The 21,892-nt window shown below is 39.2% G+C and overlaps 4 protein-coding genes across 14 annotated transcripts in view; 2 read left to right on the forward strand and 2 right to left on the reverse strand.

Annotated features, from left to right (window-relative positions):
* The window catches only part of gjc1 (gap junction protein gamma 1), a 797,916-nt gene that overhangs the window by 742,367 nt on the left and 33,657 nt on the right, over nucleotides 1-21,892 (reverse strand). The window lies entirely within an intron of this gene.
* On the reverse strand, nucleotides 1,426-4,888 carry pheta2 (PH domain containing endocytic trafficking adaptor 2). 6 transcript variants are annotated; one of them, XM_044050489.1, is made up of 5 exons: nucleotides 4,638-4,888; nucleotides 4,390-4,526; nucleotides 3,841-3,929; nucleotides 3,451-3,754; nucleotides 1,426-2,192 (listed from the first exon to the last, which is right to left on the reverse strand). In XM_044050489.1, the coding sequence occupies exons 1-5, from the start codon at nucleotides 4,703-4,705 to the stop codon at nucleotides 1,798-1,800; spliced, it is 993 nt and encodes a 330-aa protein (XP_043906424.1). In that variant the 5' UTR covers nucleotides 4,706-4,888; the 3' UTR covers nucleotides 1,426-1,797. The 6 variants fall into 6 exon arrangements, with proteins under 6 accessions (XP_043906424.1, XP_043906426.1, XP_043906427.1 ...); XM_044050491.1 differs by having other exon boundaries at nucleotides 4,495-4,526; nucleotides 4,638-4,883; XM_044050492.1 differs by having other exon boundaries at nucleotides 4,510-4,526; nucleotides 4,638-4,882.
* On the forward strand, nucleotides 6,448-9,609 carry cd2bp2 (CD2 (cytoplasmic tail) binding protein 2). Of its 2 annotated transcripts, none has more exons than XM_044050474.1 (7): nucleotides 6,448-6,532; nucleotides 6,835-6,913; nucleotides 7,201-7,330; nucleotides 8,004-8,161; nucleotides 8,246-8,849; nucleotides 8,934-9,019; nucleotides 9,361-9,609. In XM_044050474.1, exons 2-7 carry the CDS (start codon nucleotides 6,839-6,841, stop codon nucleotides 9,469-9,471), a joined length of 1,164 nt encoding a protein of 387 aa, XP_043906409.1. In that variant the 5' UTR covers nucleotides 6,448-6,532; nucleotides 6,835-6,838; the 3' UTR covers nucleotides 9,472-9,609. The 2 variants fall into 2 exon arrangements, with proteins under 2 accessions (XP_043906409.1, XP_043906410.1); XM_044050475.1 differs by lacking the exon at nucleotides 6,448-6,532 and adding an exon at nucleotides 6,554-6,626.
* prr14 (proline rich 14) lies at nucleotides 10,317-21,406 on the forward strand. Of its 4 annotated transcripts, none has more exons than XM_044050436.1 (11): nucleotides 10,317-10,434; nucleotides 11,524-11,833; nucleotides 12,441-12,603; nucleotides 12,698-12,751; nucleotides 13,221-13,261; nucleotides 13,769-16,663; nucleotides 16,739-16,877; nucleotides 18,259-18,368; nucleotides 18,864-18,932; nucleotides 19,716-20,024; nucleotides 20,128-21,406. In XM_044050436.1, exons 2-10 carry the CDS (start codon nucleotides 11,610-11,612, stop codon nucleotides 20,005-20,007), a joined length of 3,987 nt encoding a protein of 1,328 aa, XP_043906371.1. In that variant the 5' UTR covers nucleotides 10,317-10,434; nucleotides 11,524-11,609; the 3' UTR covers nucleotides 20,008-20,024; nucleotides 20,128-21,406. The 4 variants fall into 4 exon arrangements, with proteins under 4 accessions (XP_043906371.1, XP_043906372.1, XP_043906373.1 ...); XM_044050437.1 differs by having other exon boundaries at nucleotides 11,524-11,552; nucleotides 11,652-11,833; nucleotides 19,716-21,406; XM_044050438.1 differs by having other exon boundaries at nucleotides 11,524-11,552; nucleotides 11,724-11,833; nucleotides 19,716-21,406.

Consider the following 21,892-nt stretch of genomic DNA (forward strand, 5'->3'; position numbering starts at 1 on the left):
CAACAGCTGCTGCGCTTCTTTTCATGACCCACTGCTGTCCAGAGGAAGTGTTCCCCATACAGATGTGTGTGTACATTGCAGGGGCCGCCGCTGTAACGCGACACCTGCTGCCAGACTCGTCTGAAGCCATCGATCACTTTTTACATAAGCAGAATGTCTGTCTGTAGGTCGTGGAATGTGGACAAGCTCCACAGTGTGACCTTTGCAGGAGGATGTCGCAGTTTGTAACGTGACACTCTGGTGGGTTTGATCACCTGACGGTGACACTGACCTCAGGTTTGCTTTGTTTGGTTATTTGAGTCCATTCAGGACTGTGTCATCACAGTTGTCACAAAGTAATTTAAGTTGAGTTTTTTTTCAGTGAGTTTTAGTAAATATCTGGTGGGATTGAACGTGCCCTGAGAACCCTCCTGGCCTGGGGCATATGTTGATGACTTGTTGACTTCAGCTCCCACATGACGATGGACGATGAAAGTAGTCACAAGCACATCACAGTCTCTCGATATTTCAGTTTGCTCTGTCTGTTTCTCCAGAAGTCAGACTCTTCCCACTGGGGTTTCAAGCAGCAGATGGTTTCAGAACTCCTTTATTTACCAGTCAGTGACTTCAGCATAAGACTGTGGACCAACAACAAAGAGTTCATTACCAGCGTCTGATTGAAGACTGGCATATGTGTCAGTGCCAATGGAAACCGATGGAAACTTTCCATCAACAATCATTTGTATACAGGAGGACAACAGAAATGATGGCTCCAGAGGGATTTTTTTTCAAACTCATACTTTGGAAACAAACAATGACTCATTGGACAGTGAAGATATGAAAAGAATGATTTATTTTAGTCATCTACTCATTAAGGCTGCTTTTTGTGGTCAAATTGGTGATATAAAGAAAATGTTAATCAACTGATTAAAATGATATTTTTGCCCCTGATTTAAAGGAATCAGGAATCATTTTTTGGTTTTTTTGTGTGCCTTTTTTTATGTATTTCAATTCATTAAAACTATCACTATATTAAAGAACAAAGCCCTAGGGAACAAATCACAGAGTTGTCTTTAAATCAATTACAGTATGTCAGGATTGAAGTGCACTCTACTTTCAGCACAGTGAGTCTAGAGCACCATCTACTGTTTATCTTCCTCTGCGCAAAACAGACTCAGCAGACCAATTTATTTATTCTTTAATGCAATGAAAATGTTATATTGCGCTTCTTCACAAAACCCTTTTCATGTTTTGATCAAATGTGATGATGTTACATGTACAGTACTTAACAAATGTATTAGACCACCTGAAATCTTTAAACAAATAAAATAAAAATAAATAACTTAAAATTGTTATTTTTATTTTATTTGGCAAATAACAAAACTGAATTCACCTTTTCTTCTCTGAGAAGACAGAAATGAATTGAGCATAACATTCAACCACTAAAACAAATGTTTCTGTTCAAATGATTTTGATAATTATCAATGCTGTTAATTTAGTGCAGCTGTTGCATAAACCTCATGTGTGTGGTGGTCTAATACATGTGTGTTTACAGTAACACATGATAAGTTTAACATGTCATACATACTTTTTGTTTGTTCTTTTTTTGTGTTTCTTTCTGTAGTTTCCAGAAGAGAGAAAATCACTTCTTCTCAGATGAACAAAGACATGTGTGGAAGTCGATCATGAGAAACTACAGTTATACAGTTTTAGTTTTAACCTCAAATGTTTCAGGTCCAGTTCCTCTTTGCTACACAGGAAAATCTTAGTTCCTCTAAAACAGTTTCTTAACTGCCAGGTGTTTTTTTTTCTTTCTCTTCACCCCAGGTCGATGAGATCTCCATCCTCTGCTGTGCGTCGACTCCTCAGCCACTCCTCCCTCGCTCTCCTCACTTCCTGGCCATAATAGTCATGAAGTTTGCTGAAGTCCTCAAACAGATCCAAACCCACCAAAGGCCACTCGCCGTAAGGTGCTGGTCCGTTGAGAGGTGTGACCAGGGCATTTCTCCTGTGCCACAGTTTGGGGGACTTTTTAGCTGCCACTCTACTGGACATGGAAGGAGCCTGTAAAACACTGCTGGCACTGAAGCTTCGGCCCTGTCTGACCACTGCTGTCGGTCCATGCACAGAGAACGAGCAGGCTGGGGACGGCTTGAGCAAACTGACCGAGGAGCTGAGATGGGATTCACCAGAGTGTGGGAGCTGTTTCGCCTCTGCAGACAAAATAACATGACATTATAAATTTACAATTTAGGAGAGTTTACTGGCAGACATTGAATATACTACCCGTAAGTATGTTTGTACAAGTGTATGATTCAGTGATTTGTAGCTTTAGAATCAACCTCACAAACCAGCTCGAGCGTGTATTTGACATTTTTAGTGGATGTTTATTGCACAGATAGAGAAGAATGGGGCCTTTCTGCAAAGAGATTGCATGTTCTTCCCTTGTACATTGGGTTTTCTCTGGATTTTCCAGTTTCCACCCACAGTCCAAAAACATGCAGATTTGGGGATTAGGCAAATTGGACACTCTAAATTGACCGTAGATGTGAGAGTGGATGGTTCTTTATGCGTCTTTATGTGGCCCCGTGATGGACTGGCAACCGCCTCTCGCCCTATATCAGCTGGGATTAGCACCAGCGCCCCCTGTGACCCTCATGTGGTGGATAAAGTGGTAGAAGATGAATGGATGGATGGATGGATGGACATCTTGTCTGGCATGTGAAGGCTCCCATGTTACCCGAGGCCCATTTTTGTGTTTGTGCAGAAGTCTGCAAGGATCCATAGATGTAAATTTGGTCATCCATCCACATTGACCCTACGTGTATGAAAGCACAGTTTGAGTCCATGGAGACTGTATGTGCTAATTGCGCATCCTTCTGGTGCCACAACATGTTCCAGTCCAGTTGATAGCATACTTTTTTTTTCTTTAAAAGTAACGAGGAAAGAGGAAGACGATAACCGTGGAAACTTGTGTGAAGTTATATGAGGAGAACACGTATGCACACACAAGTGAGGGTGAGCGCCTGGTGAGAAATCCCCACTGACCTTGAGTACACACTGACACGGACCCTCGTTTAAGTATTAATTAAGTGTCTCTTTGCAGATGAGTTATGTTTTGATTGCATCTCAAAGTTGCAATTTTTACTTATGATTAAAAAGTGCTAATATGGGACTTTTAACCTGACATTTCACCAAAACTGTACAATAAAAATGTCTGATTTACAGTTTGTGAGTAGACATAGATGTCCTGAACACAATCTAGTCAGTTACATTCTGCAGTCTCAGCATTAGATCTCACAAATACTTAGCTGGAAAGAGTGAATGAACACATTATAGGCAGCAAATGTTAAAATGATAAACAAAAGAGGCACAGATTAGGGATATTCTAAGACAATAATAGTCCATAAACATCCATATTATTAGTAAATATCAGTGAACAGGTCAAAGGCCACATGTCTCCTAACTCACCTTCATACTGTCTCCCCAGGTCTCTGACCAGCAGTGACAGGTAACAGTGACTTGCTGACAGCAGAGCTTTCACCCAGCTCTCCCGAGTCTGACAATCCACTGCTGCAAATGTGTACGTTTTGAGTCCAGGCCCCTCGAACACCAGGGAAAAGGCAAACTCATCCTCACACTGTGAGCTCCTCACTGCACAACCCTCCAGCACGATGACACCCAGCAGGTGTCTGTCAGCCGGCCTCTCCTGGTAGAAAAGCAGGTTTGCCTTCAGCACGAACCACCTCCGCTGGTAGGTGCCATTTCGTTCTCTCTATACAGGCACACATACAGTACAGGCAGTAAAGTTTGGATATTACATTCATTTTCTCTCTATTCTTTGTTTTTTATTCCACAAACCTTTTTGTAGAGATATCCCTCTTTGTCTACTGGAGAAGTGCAGGACAGATAATGGGTCAAAATCTTTTTGTGGAGCTTCATCCCACCACCTAAACACATGAGACTGCTTTTAACATGAGTGTTTTACTTCTTTGCTTCTTTTTCTTGTATTTTTAATGATGAGGAAACATTGTTTTTTTTTCTTCTCTCTGTAGTAAGCTTACCTGACAGATATAATAAGTTACTTTGCACTCAAAATACAAATACAAAAACATAGCTGAAGATTAAACAATGGACTTCTTTTCTACCTACATGGGAAACATAAGAGAATTATAAAGTAAGTATTGATAATGTAAACATGGAAAGAGTAAATGAAATTAGATTCATTGACGTGATGTTAGACCACAGAATCTATCTATCTATCTATCTGTTGGTCGGTCGGTCGGTCTCTCTGTCTGTCTGTCTGTCTATCTATCTATCTATCTGACAAATCTTTTCTTTTTTCTCTGCCATTAATAATTTCACAAGCCTTCAGATTTATATTTCGATCTTTTACATGGGTCCAGTTACCTTGGTCAGGACCCACTGCCGCAAACTGGTTTGTATATAAGTCGTTAAAATTAGTTTCACCTTTATCTGAAACAAAAAAAAATGTATCATGAAAAAGGTTTTTACCACTTAATAACAGACCTTTGGCGTTGTTATCACTGAGAATGTGGAAACAAAAGAGTTTGTTAATCACTATACATGTTGTGTAAAAGCACAGGAACATTAAATATCTATTACCAAAAAAAGAAGAGTGACTGTCTCACACTCACCTGTGTTTTATCTTGAATCCTTCATGGCGACTATAATCGTCCTCACAGACTGAACAGTATAGTAACATTTACAGATATTTCTTTTTTGCTCTAGTTCTTGTCATTACAACAGAAGCAGATCCAGACGATGCTTGATTATATAGTTTCAGGTTACTAACACTGTTTCTGCCTCAGGACCAAGAGGACGAGTGTTGAAATATAAATAACTCGACCCACTTCCTGGTAACAAAATCCTGACATATTATATGCTCTCGCTCTCTCTCTCTCTCTCTCTCTCTGATTATCTGAACCCATCCTCCCTGACAGGAGCTGCTGCAGGTGAGATGCATTTCCTTCAGGTCTCCCCTCTCACTTCTGCATTTGTGTTATTTGAGTTTGACGACGATGTGTGGAGAGGAAATGGCAAATGTATAAAAGAGCCATTTAAAAAACAGCAAATATACATGTTTATGTGCTGTATGTAAAAATGTGAAAGCCTTTTTTTAAGGTTTTCAACAAAAATACATACAATACACAACTCTTATACTCCTTACATCTAACAATAAATACACTTCATATGAACCCAAAAGGCTTATGTATGAAATAAATCTACTAAGACGAAAACTAACCACATTTTAGTTCATAAACACACAATTCAGTTTCTGTTAGTTGTCAGGTTTTTTTATTTTTATTTCACTTTACGAAAATTCAATTTTAGTTTTGTTTATTTTGTTACTTTTTGTCAACTATAATAACCTTGTTTCTAACTTATCGTATCTATTCTTGGCAGCCTCTTATCCTTTTATCCTTCTGGACCTCAAAGAATGGCAAATCTAAAAGAGTCCAGAGAGTTAAGACTCACAAGACCTTGCCTCACATGGCTGTAGGGCCCCTCATGTATATACAGTGTGTCTACACCATCTAAATCAAGAGCCTGAACAATCATGCCTTGACAAACTTGGATAGAAAACAAATAAGGAACCGTCATTGTCACATTTTAACTAAATACAAGATCTTGAGCTTTGACCAAATCCTAGTAGATTCAGCAACAAAACTTCATGCATGTCTACTTCTTGGATGTAATGTCGTAATGTTTTTTTTTATTGCTATATGTTTTATACTTATAGTTGACTTTCATATTATTACCATCTGCATTCACACAAACGTGCATTCCCACATGTGTGAAAGTACATTATAGAAAGATATTAACGATACACTATAAAATGTTATAGACAGTTACCATCATATATACAGTATGTGCTTGATATTTACAGTATCCTCAGTCCTTGTAATGTTAGAAAATGTTGATCAGTGTTGCTCAAATGTCTTGTTTTTGTCCTCAAACAAAAAGAAAAATGAGTTTTAATGATTTTTTTCATTATATGGAGCAAAGAAACTGGAAAATATTCACATTTAAGAAGCTGAAAAAAATCAGAAAAGCTTGTTTTAATTCTTTACACACCAATTAATCGATTATCAAAATAGTTGACTATTAATTGATCAATTAATATTAATTAATAAAGACAATGATATCTTTATAAGGAACCCACACTGCCAGTGTTCACTTTATCGGTAACACAACGTTAAAATGAGAATAACACCTCTCTGTAAAGTTTCTTTCAGTAAAGTAAACAGCTAATTACAAGATAAGTAGGATTAAAGCAGGACACCATGAAAGGCAGACTTCAGTGGCTAAAGTACAACCACAACAATAGAAAATAATTATCTCATCTGTCTGTCTGTGTGATTTTATGATTTTATGTGAACTCTACAAGATTCCATTTTTGACGTCTCACCAGGTGGGGGCAGTGAAGTGCCGTGTCATTGTTTGACACAACTACCAAAAGCGAAGACGAAAAAGAAAGAATAAGGAGCGAAGAAGAGACGGGACCGCAAGACAGACGTGTTTTCAGCAGGTTTTTGCCATATTTTTAAATGTTCACATTTATCAGTCGTGGTGTGTAAACGTCTGAGCCGAGTTCTTAACTGGACGCTGTCTGAATGCTAACGGTAGATTTCAGACTGTGACGCATGCCTTAATTCCTCTGCATGCGCTTCTGTTGGCTAACATTTTTTAGCATCGAAAGCTAAGCACGGTGTTGTTTACCGCTCTTATTCACGACTTTACCCGAATGTGTGTACGTGATATATATGAACACACAGCTCACGTTGAGTTGCGTTAGCAGAATAAAAAAGCCGCTGTCTTTCCTCTCTTTAGAACAATGTCGAAAAGGAAAGTCAGGTTTGAGGACGGGAGCGAGGAACTTGACTTGGAAGAAGATCCCCCCAATAAAAAGGTAACACTGCTCTGTACATGTTGTGCGGGTAAAAAAATAGAACACTGTGGTGTTATTATGTTATAATGATTGAGTCAGTGCTCACATAATCAACTTAACTCACATTTATACATGGATTCTATTCCGTTATTAGGCACTTACTTTGAAATACATCTCTGTTGCACGAGAACTATTAGTTTTTGGGTTGAATCAGCTATACAAGAGTCAAAATATAGAATAGAAATAAATGAAAAACAAATATTATACATGTAAGTTTTGTTTTCTTCGTTCTTGTGCTGTTGTTCTAGAGCTGTGAGGTTGTCAGTGGACCGGGCTCCAGATTCAAGGGTAAACACTCGCTTGATAGTGATGAAGAGGACGAAGGTGAAGGCACAAACAGTAGCAAATATGATATTCTGGACAGCGATGATGTGGAAGGTATGTCCTGTTGATTATTACTCTTGCCTAGGATTGTATGATTGTCAGAATACAAAAAAAAATACAAAAATGTATTTAAAAAAGGATTTTGATGACATTTTCTGTGGATGTTGGTTATTCAGGGCTGGTGGTCCCAGTGGTTCCGTTCAGACTAAACCACTGTTTTCAAAGTTTTCTGTTTTCGGGGCTCCAAAACATGTTTATGTGGACGGCAGAGTTATATGATGTAGCTTTGGAGCATATAGACTAGGGGACAATACAGTGAAAAACAAGCAAGTATAATTTTTTGTCATATAAGTCATTAACTGATGTTAAAAATAAACAAACAGTTGATGTTTTAGCCCACTAGATGGTGCCAAGTGCTCACTCTCAGTAGAGCTGTTGTTGTATGAGTAAAGTATATGACATATGACAGTGTCTCTGGCATTTCCACCCCTAGTATAGATACTGTGAGGACACTGAGTGTACTTGTGCTCTCTGAGTGCTTTCTCTAATTCAAACTGTTACTGCAACTGGATTATAAAACGTTGATTAGATTTATGTGGTAATCTCGAGTTTGCCCTGCATTGATTGCACTAATTTGAAAGGCTTAAAGAACCAACTACCATCAAGTGCCTTAATTAATGCAAGATAGATATTTGTGTGACTTAAAGTCTTCTTAACCTTTTTTCAGGGCAAGAAGGAGCAACTATCGACTATGATGAGGGAGTTTCTATTACACCCTTCAACCTGAAAGAGGAGATGGAAGAGGGACACTTTGACTCAGAGGGAAACTATTTCATCAAAAAGGAACAACAGATTAGAGACAATTGGCTCGACAACATTGACTGGGTAAAGTTATTTTGGGTACATTTTTCCCATCATGTTGTGGATGTTTCCAAGCAGTATGCAATAATATAAGTTTTCTTCTTTCAGGTGAAAGTAAAAGAACAGCCCATTAAGAAAAAAAAAAAAGGTCTTGCTGCAAAAAGGACACGCAGAACTGGTGATGAGGATGAGGCTGAGGAAGAGAAAAAGAGAGAAGAGCAGCAGGCAGATGAGGAAATGGAGGAAGAGGAGGAAGAAGCAGAGCCTGCTGAGGACCCACTTGCTTCTTACACTCAGCACCAACTCACAGAAGCTGTGGTTGAGCTGATGCTTCCTGGAGAAACGGTTGCTGCAGCACTCCGGCGGCTGGGAGGTCTTGGAGGGCGGAAGAAGGGAAAGCTGAGGGAAGGGAGTGAGCCGACAGAGAAGGCCAAAAGGGACACGGAAAAGCTTGATAGGCTCACAGCACTAGCCGACAGACTGGTTGGATCTGGGATGTTTGAAATCTATCAGCAAACCTATGAAAAACTGGCCTATTTGATGAAGAGCATGACCAGCAAGAGACGAGCTGTGGAGCAGAAATCCAGCAACGGTGCTGGCGATGATGGTGATGATGGCAAAGATGACGGAGAAGAAGATGAACTTGATATGTTTGCAGATAAATTTGACGAGACACATGGGAAGAATAATGAGGATGAAGGAGACGAAAGAGGTCTCACAGTGTATCTTAAGAAATATTGTATTAAATATAAGCGATGTTGTTTCATGTGTTAAATCCTCTTTTGTCTCTCCTCAGTGACTGATGGGGTCATGTGGGAGTACAGATGGGAAAATAAGGATGGTTCAGAAATCTATGGCCCCTTCACCAGCGAGCAGATGCAGGTATTTACATACACCATTTAAAAATGTTTTAGTCTGTAGTGAATTCAAAGAAAGGAAAATGGATTGTTTATCTTTCATTTGTGGAAAACAAGTGTTCTAATTTTTTTACAAGCACAATTAACAAGTAAATGTTCTGTTGGAGTCAATGGCCTCAAGCCCTAAACGTGGAACTAAGTTTTGCAAACATTTGGCATTGGGCTTTTATGTTGACAAATGACCACTGCTTTAATGAGCAAACTTGAAATTTGACTGATAATTTCTTCATCTTCAGACTAATTGCTGTTTGCAGTAACAGAATCTGACCAGGTGGGTTTTAAATTTTCTTATTGTCTGTTTTCCAGAATTGGGTGGACGAGGGCTATTTCAGCAGCGGTGTTTACTGCAGGAGGGTGGACCAGGAGGGATCTCAGTTCTATAACTCCAAGAGACTAGACTTTGAGCTCTACACGTGAATCATGTCCAGCAACAAATGATCAAAACTGTCACGTTCATAATATCAACCGTTTGAATGTTCACTCTTCACTGTCAGACCTATTGTTTTAACATGGGCTTCAATACTTTGTTTTTAAATAAATAAGTCATGTATATCATGTTTTTTGCCTTTCTGTTTCATTTCAATGGTCATTAAATTGATTCCAATTAGTGCCACAACTAACGATAATTTTTATAACAGTCCAGGGTGTATCCTGCCTATCGCCCTGTCAGCTGAGATTGGCACAGCACTCCCCACGACCCTCCTGTGGAGGATCAAGAGGTAGAAGATGGATCTCAATTAATTGAGTAATCGTTTGATCTATAAAAATGTCAAAATGTTGATTGGTGTTTCTCAAACTTGGAAATTATGTTCTCAAATTTTTTTTGTCTCACTCTCATTTCTTCTTTTTGCATTTTGAAGCACTACTTAAACTCTACTACTTAAATTCTTGCAATTTTTCAACTGATCAGGAGTGTATGTATATGTACTTTTTTAAGCAATACATTTGTATTGTTCATTTGTTATATTTTCATGCAGTTTGTCGTGAGGTAACTGTGTTGCTTATTTAATTAATGAGTTCAGTAATTTCATTGGTTTTTTTGGATAAGAATGTAGACGTTTCAGTATTCTGGGTCAACCGGGGACATCGTAGAAGACGATAATTTTTGCGAGCCATTCGTCTCCGCGTTCCTACTGGCTGCTCTCGACCCACGACGCCTCTAACTCCTCTCTGATTGGTCACATGTCCAAAGGCGGAAAGAGAACTCGCGCTCTGATTGGCCAATGAGCGTGTCTGGTTAGTCGAGTTTGTAAAAACGGCTTCTTCTACTAGTCGCTGCATTAGGGCGCCGCCCGCGCTGCCTCTAATGCTGCCGTCCGACACGTCTTGTTTACGTTGATGTTGGAACGGTTCCCCCCTCGCTCCATTTTGGCGTTTCGGGTAAGACTATTTGGTGTGCTTCAGCTTTAATACCTACACACAAGCAAACGACGAGCGCAACTAATGTTCAGGTACTCCCAAAAAAGGCACTTAAACTGGAATAGAAATGACAGCTACGGGCTACGGCTACAACCTGGTACTGAAACTGTGTTCCACACTGAATATCGGCGTCAGGCAAACCATGCATGGTCAGCGGCGTTGAACTGAAAGCCTTGTTAGTTAACCAAATCAACAAATATTTTATTAAAAAAATATATTACATTTTATTTTATTTAATCGCACTCATTGACTAGCGTTTCAACGAGCTATTATATTGAAGTTTGAATATGACATTGTAGTCCAGCAAGTAGACCCCGCTCCATTTTTAATGAAACCACTGCTTTTTCCGTGCAAAACATTAATCGTTATTATATTAGAATTTGTTGACACCACGTATTTGGCTTTTGTGGCAGAAAGTAGTAGTAAATAAGGCTGTAATGTAACTAACTTTTCGTAAACGCACTATTCGCAGCAAGTGAGTTCAGACCAAAGTGTGCCAACGACAATGACTGGCAAAGAGGCTGCAACAGAAGTCTTAACAGAAGTTAAGACTTCAAATGCTGCCAATAACCATAGTATTTTTAATGAACTTATGTAAATTACGTTTAGGGCTGAAACAATTAATCGATTATTAATTGTCTCGTCAATTATTTTGATAATTGATTAATCGGTTTGTGCGTTTTTTTTAAATAATTTAAAAACAAGTTCTCAGCTTTATCAGCTTCTGAAATGTGAATATTGACATATATCTGGGTTCTTTGCTCCATATAACAAATAAGTTATCATGTTGGTTATCATTTTCAGGTCAGCATTTTATGGACCAAACGATTACTCAATTAGTCGACAATTGAATCTTTGCCGTTTAGTATGTTGTTTGGACAACACAACATACAAACACAACACAACAAAAAAATGTTGTATAACATAGTAAAAAGATGGTGAAAACATACAAAAACAATATAAGAAACAAGGTGAAGTGATATAAGTTGTTCTGTATTCTACCTTCAAGCATTTTTTAAAGTATAAAAATCTTTCTTTCCTTCATTTTAGAATAAACCTCCAACACTGACATCATTAATGTAAGTAAAGCCTTTACTTTTGAACCCATTTTAAGTGCTTTTACAGTGATACCCTGCATGCCTTTTTGTTTTCTTTGTTTTTCCTGTTGTTATTTACAGAGAGGATCGTACAAGGAGCGAGAGAGAGAGAGCAAGGAGATGTTGACTCACTCCTCTGACTTACTCCCTCAGATAGTTTGTCCAATGGATGAAGATGCTATTCCCTCAAACCCTTTCTGTAGTGCACCTCCCCACAGTGAACCTCCACCACCTCTCCTACCCCTTTCCTCCAACACTCCCAGGTATAGTTGTCCCTGCACCTTTTGGTTTCTTTGGCTGTTGGTGTATTTCCCCTCTTGCTTTTTATCTCTTATTCTTTCTTATTTTTCTGCTGATGTGGGAAGTACATAGGATGGACATTTTGCAAATATCTGAAAATATTCCACAGATTAAATCAGTTTAAGCAATACAGTGCAAATAATAGAGAAGCTCTTTGATATAAATATGACCTTGTGTCTAGGGGTGAGGGAAAAATCGATACAGTGAAATATTGTGCGAGTATATTGCAATATATGAATTTTTTTTTTTTTTTTTTGCAATATCGTATTGTGACTTAATGTGGGGTGGGGTAGCTCAGTGGTTAAGACAGGTACCCTGTGTGCAAAAGACTTCGCAAGTTCAACTCCACCCCTGGCAGGTTGTACTCAATTCCCTTGTAAGTCGCTTTGGATAAAAGCGTCTGCTAAATGACATGTAAGGTAATGTAACTTAATATCATGACGATATATGATGGTGTTTCTGGCAATTACCACACCTATTTGTGGCCATCTGGCGAATCCCTTAATCGCAATGCCCGTGTTTGTTTCTCTGTGGCCATTTTCATGTTTGTTTGTTTTTATACATTCACAGCTGTGCAAATGATGAAATATCAGGACACAGGAGAAGTGGTCGTATTCAAGGGGTCAGACTTCAAACACCTAAAAAACAGTGCCACAAGGACATCAGAGCAGTTCAGAAACCATCCAGACAGAATCTGTTCCCCATCAGGAGACAAAGAGACAGTAGAAGCATGGTAAAATTAAAAAAGTCTTCTGCAGAATATCTTGAGAAATGTGTTGTTTCCCTAATGAATCATGAATTGCTTTTGTATCTGTCTGATTTTGTAGGTGCAAGTGTCGCAGTCCAAGCACCCTAAAGTTGTATGTGGGGCACAAAACAAGGTCTGTTTTATCGTAACTTGCTTTAGAAGTTCTCTCTGTTGACTGTAATGGATTCCATAAACCTATCAGTGTTTAATCTGTTTGTGCAGCAGCTTTACTATTGGGCTCTGTATGGCATCATTTGAGACCAGTATAGTGTATAGGGTGTTCATAATCATCATCATTATTATTATTAATATTATTATTATTATTATTGTTGTTGTTATTTGAGGGAGTTTAATCCTTTTTCACGGTCTGCTTGCTAGCAAGTGTCTTAATGTGACCCACTAACACACAGGCTATATATCTTCCAGAACGTACTGTTTTTTGTTGTCTCCTCTCCTAGTGAGTCACTGCATTTGTAGTAAATGTGAATGTGTGCGGCTTTGTTTAATTTTGTTAGAAGTTTGGAAAATTTGGAAAATTGGGTGTTTTTTTTTAATTTAGTATTTACATTTTTTTTCATTGTAATTGTTTGTTTATTTTGCAGGATGGATTGGATTTTAAGGTTGCAACCGAGAACGAGAATACGTGAGTGTGACAACTATTCTTTTCTCCACATGATGAATTTGCTCATTGTTTTTTTACATGTACAAATCATACTGTTACTGTAAAATGTATTATTCTTGTTAATCCATGCTGTAATATGGAGTTAAAAACTGTAGATAAGTGATAAAAGGACATTCAAGTATTATGCTATTTAATGTACAGAGTCCTGGTGAGTTGTAGGATTATAGATCTTTCATGCTCTTATGCTAACACAAATTGAGTTGAACTGGATATTCAATCTATTTAGCTCGATATGCAATGCATCAGCACTGCCCTGGTAGACTCACACCCTGACACATGCACATACACATACAAATTCTAATAGTAGTTGTAAAAAATGTCATCCTAAAATAAGAATTCACTGGGTAAAGTAAAGTTGATAATCAAACCCCATGTATCAATAGCTGCAGTGTGAACTGATTTATGTAATATTTTTATTTGAACAGTTACACCGTACTTAATAATTTATGCTTAAAAATCTTTTTATAGGAAAAAAGACCAGAAAAGCACCTGGAATGAGCCCGATGTCTCTGCTGAAGGAAATATAGTTGAGCAAGTGGCTGACAATACTACTGCTGAATCGGACATGGATACAGGCAGGGATTTGGCACTGGAACACGGTGATGAAAGTGCATCTTCCTTAAAAGGATGGGTGATAGGCCCATTATTTCGGAATTTAAAGTCAAAGATAAGCAGTTTCACAGAGATTGTCTGGAGTCCTGTTAAACTCTTCAGACCCAACAGTCCTCCACTGTCAATGGAGTATTCAGAGGAACCCGCTGAATGTCAGCTGCAGGACAATAGACAATCTGATGTTGAGCTGAGCAATATATTTCAGCCAGTAGGACAAAGTGAAGTTGAGAATCAAGAGCCTGACGTGAATCAGCAGAGGGTTAGTGACGATGCAAAAAACAGAACCCGATGTTTCTCAAAGAAATTACAGTTTGACCTGGATTTACCAACAAACAACTCTGAACAGATCGATGAATGTACAGTAACTCGGACAGAAAAGATTTCTCCTGAATCTGTGCCTTCTGAAGACGGTCCCAAACCCTGCATTTTCTCTAACAATGTGTCACAATGTGTTGGCTCTTCTTTACTATTACAGCCCTCTGTCATTTTGAGTATCTCACAGGAGTCCGATGTGAAGATGTCCAGTGCAGGGGCGAAGCAAGGCAGGCTGGCTGTCAGGCTGAAACCACCGCCTAGAAAGGCTACAGGAAATAGATCAGAAACAAAAAAGGTTATGTCTAAGCCTCACATGAAGAAAGAAGAGTCTGACCCACAGATCAGTGACGAGCAGCTTTCTCAAAGGAACTCAAACAAATCCAACCCAAACCATACAGCCAAAACTCAGCCATTATCTGCTTCAGCCTTTCACACTCACCTCGGCGCAGACAATCTTCAGCCTGATGATGAAAAGAAAATCAAGAAAATTAAAAGTGACTGTATAGTTGGACAAATCCTATGGAACAATTCAAATGACAGTCCTCCTGACAGAAGGACACTGACGTCCTCTTTGGACACGGAACAGCTAGAAAATCAGACAATTCCTGAGTCTTATTCGGCTGCAAGTCTTGGAAGATCAAAGAGGGGGATTAAAGGGTCTTTGAATTCTCAAGAGTCGGGGAGGAGGAAAAAACTTAGGATAGATGGATGTAAAGAAGATGTAGTAAACCTGCCTTCAGATAGTGGCACGCTGAGAGGTCTAAGACCACAGAGAAGAGATGTTGTGCTGACGGATACAATTGTAGACAGGGAAGAAACACTGAAACCTCTGAAAAAAAGACATCACGTTACAACAAAAACTAATAGAAAAGGAAAGTTAAGACAAGAAATGCTTCCTACAGTAAATGAAGCCGTGTTAAATGCACTGACTGAATGTTCCCCTGATGCAGTGATGCTTTGCTCTGTGGATAAAAGCCGTGGTGCATCAGAGAATAGTCAAAAGGGCAGCGGCACAAAGACAAAGCCTTTTGGTTCAGGCAAGAGACTTAACACAAGGACAGGTTTTTGCAAACCTGATGTAAACATTGACAGTATGGATCTGGAAACCACCGTGGCAATCACCTCTTCTGGACAAACCCAGCAGGAGCCTTTGTCAGAAGTTATTGTTCATCCTGGTGAAGAGCAGCTCCAGAGCACAAGCAAGAGCAGGGCTACAAACAAGAAACCACTGAAACGAAAATCGCCTGTCCAAGTGAGTTTGATGAAAGAAATAGACAGCACTTTCTCTTCTAACTCATTGGCAAAGTCAATAGAATTAACATCGACTACGTTTGATAAATCCCCACCTGTTCAAAGAGAAGAGAACTTGAAAACGGAGCTCAACCATTCGTCCAAGAGATCCAAAAAGGGTTTCAAAGGAGCTGTTAAATCTAAAGTGACAACACAATGTACTGATAATAACTTATATTTAATAACCAAAGAATGCCAGTCTGAAGAAGGAAAAGGCAAAAATTCAATGGACCCTATGTATTTTGATATGACACCTTTTGAAAGTGATCAGCATCCTGCTCCTTTACCCTCCCAATCTAATTTAGAGTGTTGTGTACAGTTAAATAATGAAGTTAAACACTTAATGGTTGAGATGGTAAACAGCACTGCTCCCTTTATTTTTGTGGCAGATGAGCCAGTTCCTACTGACATTGAAGCCAGTAATAACAGCAGGTTGAGGTCCAGTGCAAGAAAAAGTAATACTACTGCTAAGCCCAGGAAAGTGGATAAACAAAGGAGAAGATGTAGAGTGTTGCATGGTAGGACACACAAAGGTGAAGAAATTAGAGAGTCGATCACTATGGAGGATGCAGATCTGGCTCCTCACTCTTCAGAAAACCTTTCCAATCGTCTGTTGCGCAGCTACTCATGCCCAGAGATCCCATCCGTCCATCCCCAGGACACACCCTGGATTTCATCTTTGGATTCTCCACATCACAACAGGACTCCCACGCCACAGCAGCACCAGTCCCTTCACACTCCTTTTGTCCCTCATGCCCAAAAGTTCATTCGGCGGGCTCGTCGTCACACGGTCTGCAGTGTGGAAGTAGAACGAGAGATTGCTCCTCTGTGTCTTCGTAAGGAGGTGTATCCATTGAGAAGATCTCTCCCACATGATGGCTTCACGCAGCATTTGTCCCCTCATGTCGCACTTTCTCCCAGCACTTCCCTGTCAGCTCTGGCGTTCTGTTTCCTTTCGAGCCCCCTGGCCTTTCTTTCGAATGGAGTCGATGGCAGAGGAGCTGCTGCCAGCCCCAGCACTTCCAATCATGTTTTTTCTCCCATCTCCCCCTCATCTTTGACATCCTCGGTGAGCTCCTCCACATGGCACCATTCAGGAATCCTCCCAAGTAGTGACTCTCATTCTCCCTCGAATTGTAGTTCAAGGTAACTTGCTTTTTTATAATAATGACAATAAGTATCAAAGGGTGTGCTCAAAAAAATGTCTTGTCTAATCTGCAGTGGAAAAATTGTGGAGTGTGAGACTGAGATGAGGCAAAGTGAGGAGGAGGAGGATGCTGAAGACACAAGCTCATCCAGCCCGGAGTATGGAGACATTGCATTGAAAGAGGAAAAGGCTCTATCTGACTCTGAAATCAAGGTATGCATTACTTTATGTGTGGTAACATTGAGTATTGAATTCCTGTTGATTCCCAGATGCTTTAACATGCACATTTTTACTGGTTCATGGGCTTGTTGCTAGTTAGTGTTTGTATATAACAGAGCTATGAGGGTCACTGGTAAATCCAGGCCTAGGGGAAAACTAAATTAAAAACACTCTCTTTTCCCAACTCCTAATAAACCAACAACAGTACATAAAATAAACTATTTTAAACCCATCATATGCACACTCACACATGCAGAGAGCGAGGGACACCAGGGATCCTAGCACCCCTCCCTCACTCCAGAAAAGACCGAACATTTCTGACCTAAAAGAAATGTTTCATACACAAAGACGTATATTCTTTTATTTAACACAACCATCTAAGTTGCACAGAATATCTAAAATATAACTGGATTTAGATCACTGGGTGCCACTCCCACAAGGAGGCAACATGGCAGTTCCCATGAGGTGAGTTGCAACAACAGTAATGCAAGTGTCGAACACAACACAACAGCCACAAACCAGTAGTGACACACAAGTAGTCAAAATACAAAGTTGTTCCGACTGCATCTTAACAAAAAGACAACAAAAGTGAACCATCACTGCCACAACATCTTCGGGCCGGGTCGGGTTCGGGCTTAAAGACATGCGGATCGGGTCGGGTTGTCATTTTCAGGCCTGTTGAGAACTCTAGGTCACATCCACCATGGTGGCTGTGTAATCTGTGGAGTGACTTCACACACGGGTCACAACAACCTATTTACCACAATAAATATTCAACAGTATTAACACACAAGGTACCACGCTACAAAGTTAAATGCAAAACAAATCAACCACAGCACAAATGCTCACCAAACAAACATGGAGTGCATTTAAAAGTCACAAGTTGTATTTTTCGTCCCGAAGTTAGACAAAGAAAGTAAGGAAACAAACTATAAAGAAATGCCCAACCAAGATGGATAACTTGCCTAGCTAGTCTCCTAAGGTTTGTTGAGTTTGAGTGGACTTCAAATGCTGAAGTCAGTGCGTCACTGAAGACCAGGTGTAGTGAACTGTAACACTCAGATAGGCCCCCATTTGTTCCATCTAGGCCTGGGAGAAAACCTGGGTTCAACACAAAATAAAGAGACTCCCTTTTCCCAACGCCCAGTAAATCACCAGCAGCAACAAAGAGTAACAAAGAGAGTTTAAAAAAAAATCCCAGCTTGATTCATGTTTCCATTCCATTCCATTTGTTTACACTTTAGCCATGCCTATTCATTTTGTCTTTTAAATTCAATAATAGTTATCCCTCGTCTTCTATAGAAAATGACAGCACTTTCATATTTCTTTACGTCTCTATACTCAGTCCTGCTAATTTTCTTGTTTTTCATCACAGGTGGTGCAAAAGCAAGAGGAGCGAGGGAAGGTGTCGTCCATTAGAATTCGGAAAACTTTACCTAAAACTCAGAATAACCTGACACCCATGGGCCTGCCCAAAGCCATCAGGTATAATCTCCTTTTGTGTACAAATATACAGTATATATGTGTATTTCTTGTCAAAGGGCTGTTAACACATTGGTAGTATGTCACTGCCCTATAATTATGGTGATGACGTTCATGTACGTACATGTATAACTGTGTAAACAGGCTGTGGCAAATTCTGAGGTGAGCAAGATAAAGACATGTCATTTATCACAGTAAATCATCAGGGGTGCAATGTTTAAACAGCCTTTTTTTCTTTTTTTACCTGTCTGGTTGATAAAAAAGCGTAATAAGGCCTTTGCAGATGCAGCCACTTCTGCTTTTCAGCCTGTTATAAAAAATGTAATTGGTCTTCTTCATTGATCAACATTTTAAAAATAGGACAAATTATTTCAGCTCACTCTCTGACATTCCTTTGACAGTGACTCCGTGACAGTGTCAGCATGTGTCTGTTGCCCATTGAATATTTTTGGATCAGTATTCAGACTGATTGACTTTTTTTGTTATGTTCCACTACAGGCTGAAAAAGAAGGAGTTTAGTCTGGAAGAAATCTACACCAATAAGAATTTCAGCAAACCTCCTGAAAGGTAAGAGCAACATTAGACGCATGCTACATTTAGATGCGCGTTAAATTATGCATCTACATGAGATATACAGGGATACACAGTTTTTTTTTATGCTAAGCAAAAGTCTTAAATAAATGTAAATTTATAACTTATTTCTATTTTGATGTTGGAACAGTATCTATGGCATCATCCTGTATTTCTGGACTTAAATCTTAGTCACTGCCTTCAAAATTAAGATTAATTTAATAGGTGTGTTTTAAACACATTTAAATGCAAATGTATTACGTTGTATGTAAAAATGAATGCAAGCTACAAAGAAATGTCCTCAAAAAGTTCCAAAATTAAAATGATGGTGGATAAAAATGAGGATGCATGCATTGTCCTAATCTTGTCCCATACTGTACTGTAAATAGTTTGTTCAGGAAAATGGTAAAACAAAAAAAAATGTCCTGTCCCACCTCAGGACAGTTCCTGGATGTCTTCATCATCATTTCAGGTTCATGATATTTCAATTATAAATTAGTAATACTTAAAGAGGCCACGACTCTCATGTGGAAGATAAAGCGGTAGAAAATTAATGTTTACTTGAAAAACCTGAATCAATGGGACTAGGCTTTAACTGCTGCTTTTGCCAATGGAGCAGAAAAAAGTTTGTCCAGGTGGTGGCACCAGAGGAAAACCTGTGGTGTCCCTAAAATACTGATTAGACTTTAAGGACCAGAAAAGTACCATTCAGTCTTCATCAATTGTACCTGATGTCTCTTAAATTACTGGACTGACAGGAATATGTTACATGTCTTTCAGCCGGCTGGAGACCATATTCGAGGTGCCTCTCAATCGTCGGAATGGTTCAGAGTCCTGGTTCAGTCAGAGACGTGTCAAAAGATTTCTGGAGTTCCTGGAGGTTGGGGAGGCCAGGAAACCAAAGAAGCCACTTGTTGGTGTCGGAAAGGCTGGTACCTCGTCTTCAAGGACGAGGCGAGGGGGCGTGACTAAAGACGTACCGCCCCTCAGCGCGCAGGACGTGGACTCGCTGCTGTGTGCCAAACTTGATCAGCTGAGTTTGTGGTTGATACGTGATCAGAAAGACAGCTGACAGATGCCTCTGAAATGGTAATGATATACCCCTCCAAAAAAATTACTGCAGTGCTGTTTTCTAATGTATATTTTACATGAACATTCAATGTTATTGAAGAATGGATCTTTTCATTCATAGGATGTAGAGCTGCAAAGTTGAAGAAAAGTACATCATAGCTTCAACAAATATGTCCCATTTCAGAAGTCGGTTGCAAACATAATGGTGCATTTTATTATCATTAAGGCACTCAGACTTCTGCTGTCCATTTTCCCTGTGGGCCAGTTTCTATTTGGGAAAGATAAACAGTTGACGTCCATAAATTTAAACACTTACAGTACAGTATGGTGTCTTATTGTCATTTTGTCAAATCTCAGACTGCACGTCCTGTAGACCATCGCAAATCTGTTGCACTGATGGTAGCCGGTGTAATTTAAGAGGTTTAGTGATGTTGTATCGCCATTGTTTAAGTTATTAATAAAGGCAGCTAATGTTTTTTTCATTCAATGCCGATAATATAACTTTAAAACATGCCAGCAAGAGATTTGTCTTTGCTGCAACTCTGTTTCTGTCCACAAACAGGGATTGCTAAATCATTATATTGAGCCGAGGACTCACCCATGTTCAATCAGCCTGGTGTTTGTGTTAGTAATTTTATGAGAAGGGAGGTTTTTGATCTTTAAAATGTAACGTGGAAACAGTGCAGCACTCCTGAGAGCATTTATGATCTAGAGAGTGGAAGCGTCCAGATTCCACTGCTGGTTGTCTTTTTTTTATTACCTGTGGTCTGTTTTCTCATGTCTGTATTTGTATTGTGAATGTAATATTTTGATAAACTGTCTGTATATGTTTTTTCTCGCCAAATTTAATGGAAGTTGCCTTAACTGTAAGATTTTTGTTTAAATAGTAGTTATGTAAATGTGTTTGTAATTGTTGCAACTCAGAGCACAAATGTTTTTTTTCATTTTTATTACAAAATTGTTTCAGTAGTGTTTGTATAAAAGTACAACATATTGGTACATTTGATGTTAATAAAGCTAATATGGTAACAGCGCAATAATGCCAAGATAATGCTGGCACGATGAGAGCAGAATCACATAATGTTCTGAGGAAGCACTGCCAGGATCTCTGCCACACTTTATCATTCCCAGTGTCGACCCAATCCTTCTCCGACACATGTATGTCTATGTTCTAGAGATTTGCATTTCTCTATTCACTTTTTTTTTAGAATCTGCAAATGTCTAAAACAAAGTGTGGAGGTGTAACGACATTTAAGGTGCAAAAATGTGGAGGCTTGGGTCATTGCTGTGGAATAATCATGGCATGTAGTTTCTTGTCTCAGACTATACATTTTTCTATTTACATTAGAAGTTTGAATTGTGCATATGTTTATAAAAAATAAATATTTCAGTGTGTAAGATTTTTTTGAATACTAATTAATACTATTTTCTTTTAAAAAATGTAAAAAAAGCTACTGAGAAGAGAAGTGTAACAGCACAGAAAGGCTAAAGCAGTGTGGGATGTTTTTCATGTAACGACCAGCTTCTTCACGTCAAAGTCAGTGATGAGCAGCTTCTTACGATCCACTCTGCTTCCTGAAACATCCAGAGTCAGAGAACTTGCTGCGTTGGTTCTCCTCTGCACAGATTTATCAAAGTGGACTCAGTCTTTCAGAGTGATGAGATATGAGAACAGTGCCAGTAGGATGGGGATTAAGGCCAAAAAGCAAAACAACGACACAATGGAGATAATGCCATATTTCTTTGCCCTTTGTGAGAAATCTGCTGCCATCTCTGGATCCATTGCTTCCTCTGCCTGTTCAGGTAAAGACAAACGTTGCATTAATTAGTTATTTTAGTTATTAGACCTTTGTACTTTCCTGTCTGACCACATGAACTGATCCATT

The sequence above is a fragment of the Solea senegalensis genome, linkage group LG19 (genome assembly GCF_019176455.1).
Source record: "Solea senegalensis isolate Sse05_10M linkage group LG19, IFAPA_SoseM_1, whole genome shotgun sequence".
In the NCBI taxonomy this organism is placed as follows: domain Eukaryota; kingdom Metazoa; phylum Chordata; class Actinopteri; order Pleuronectiformes; family Soleidae; genus Solea; species Solea senegalensis.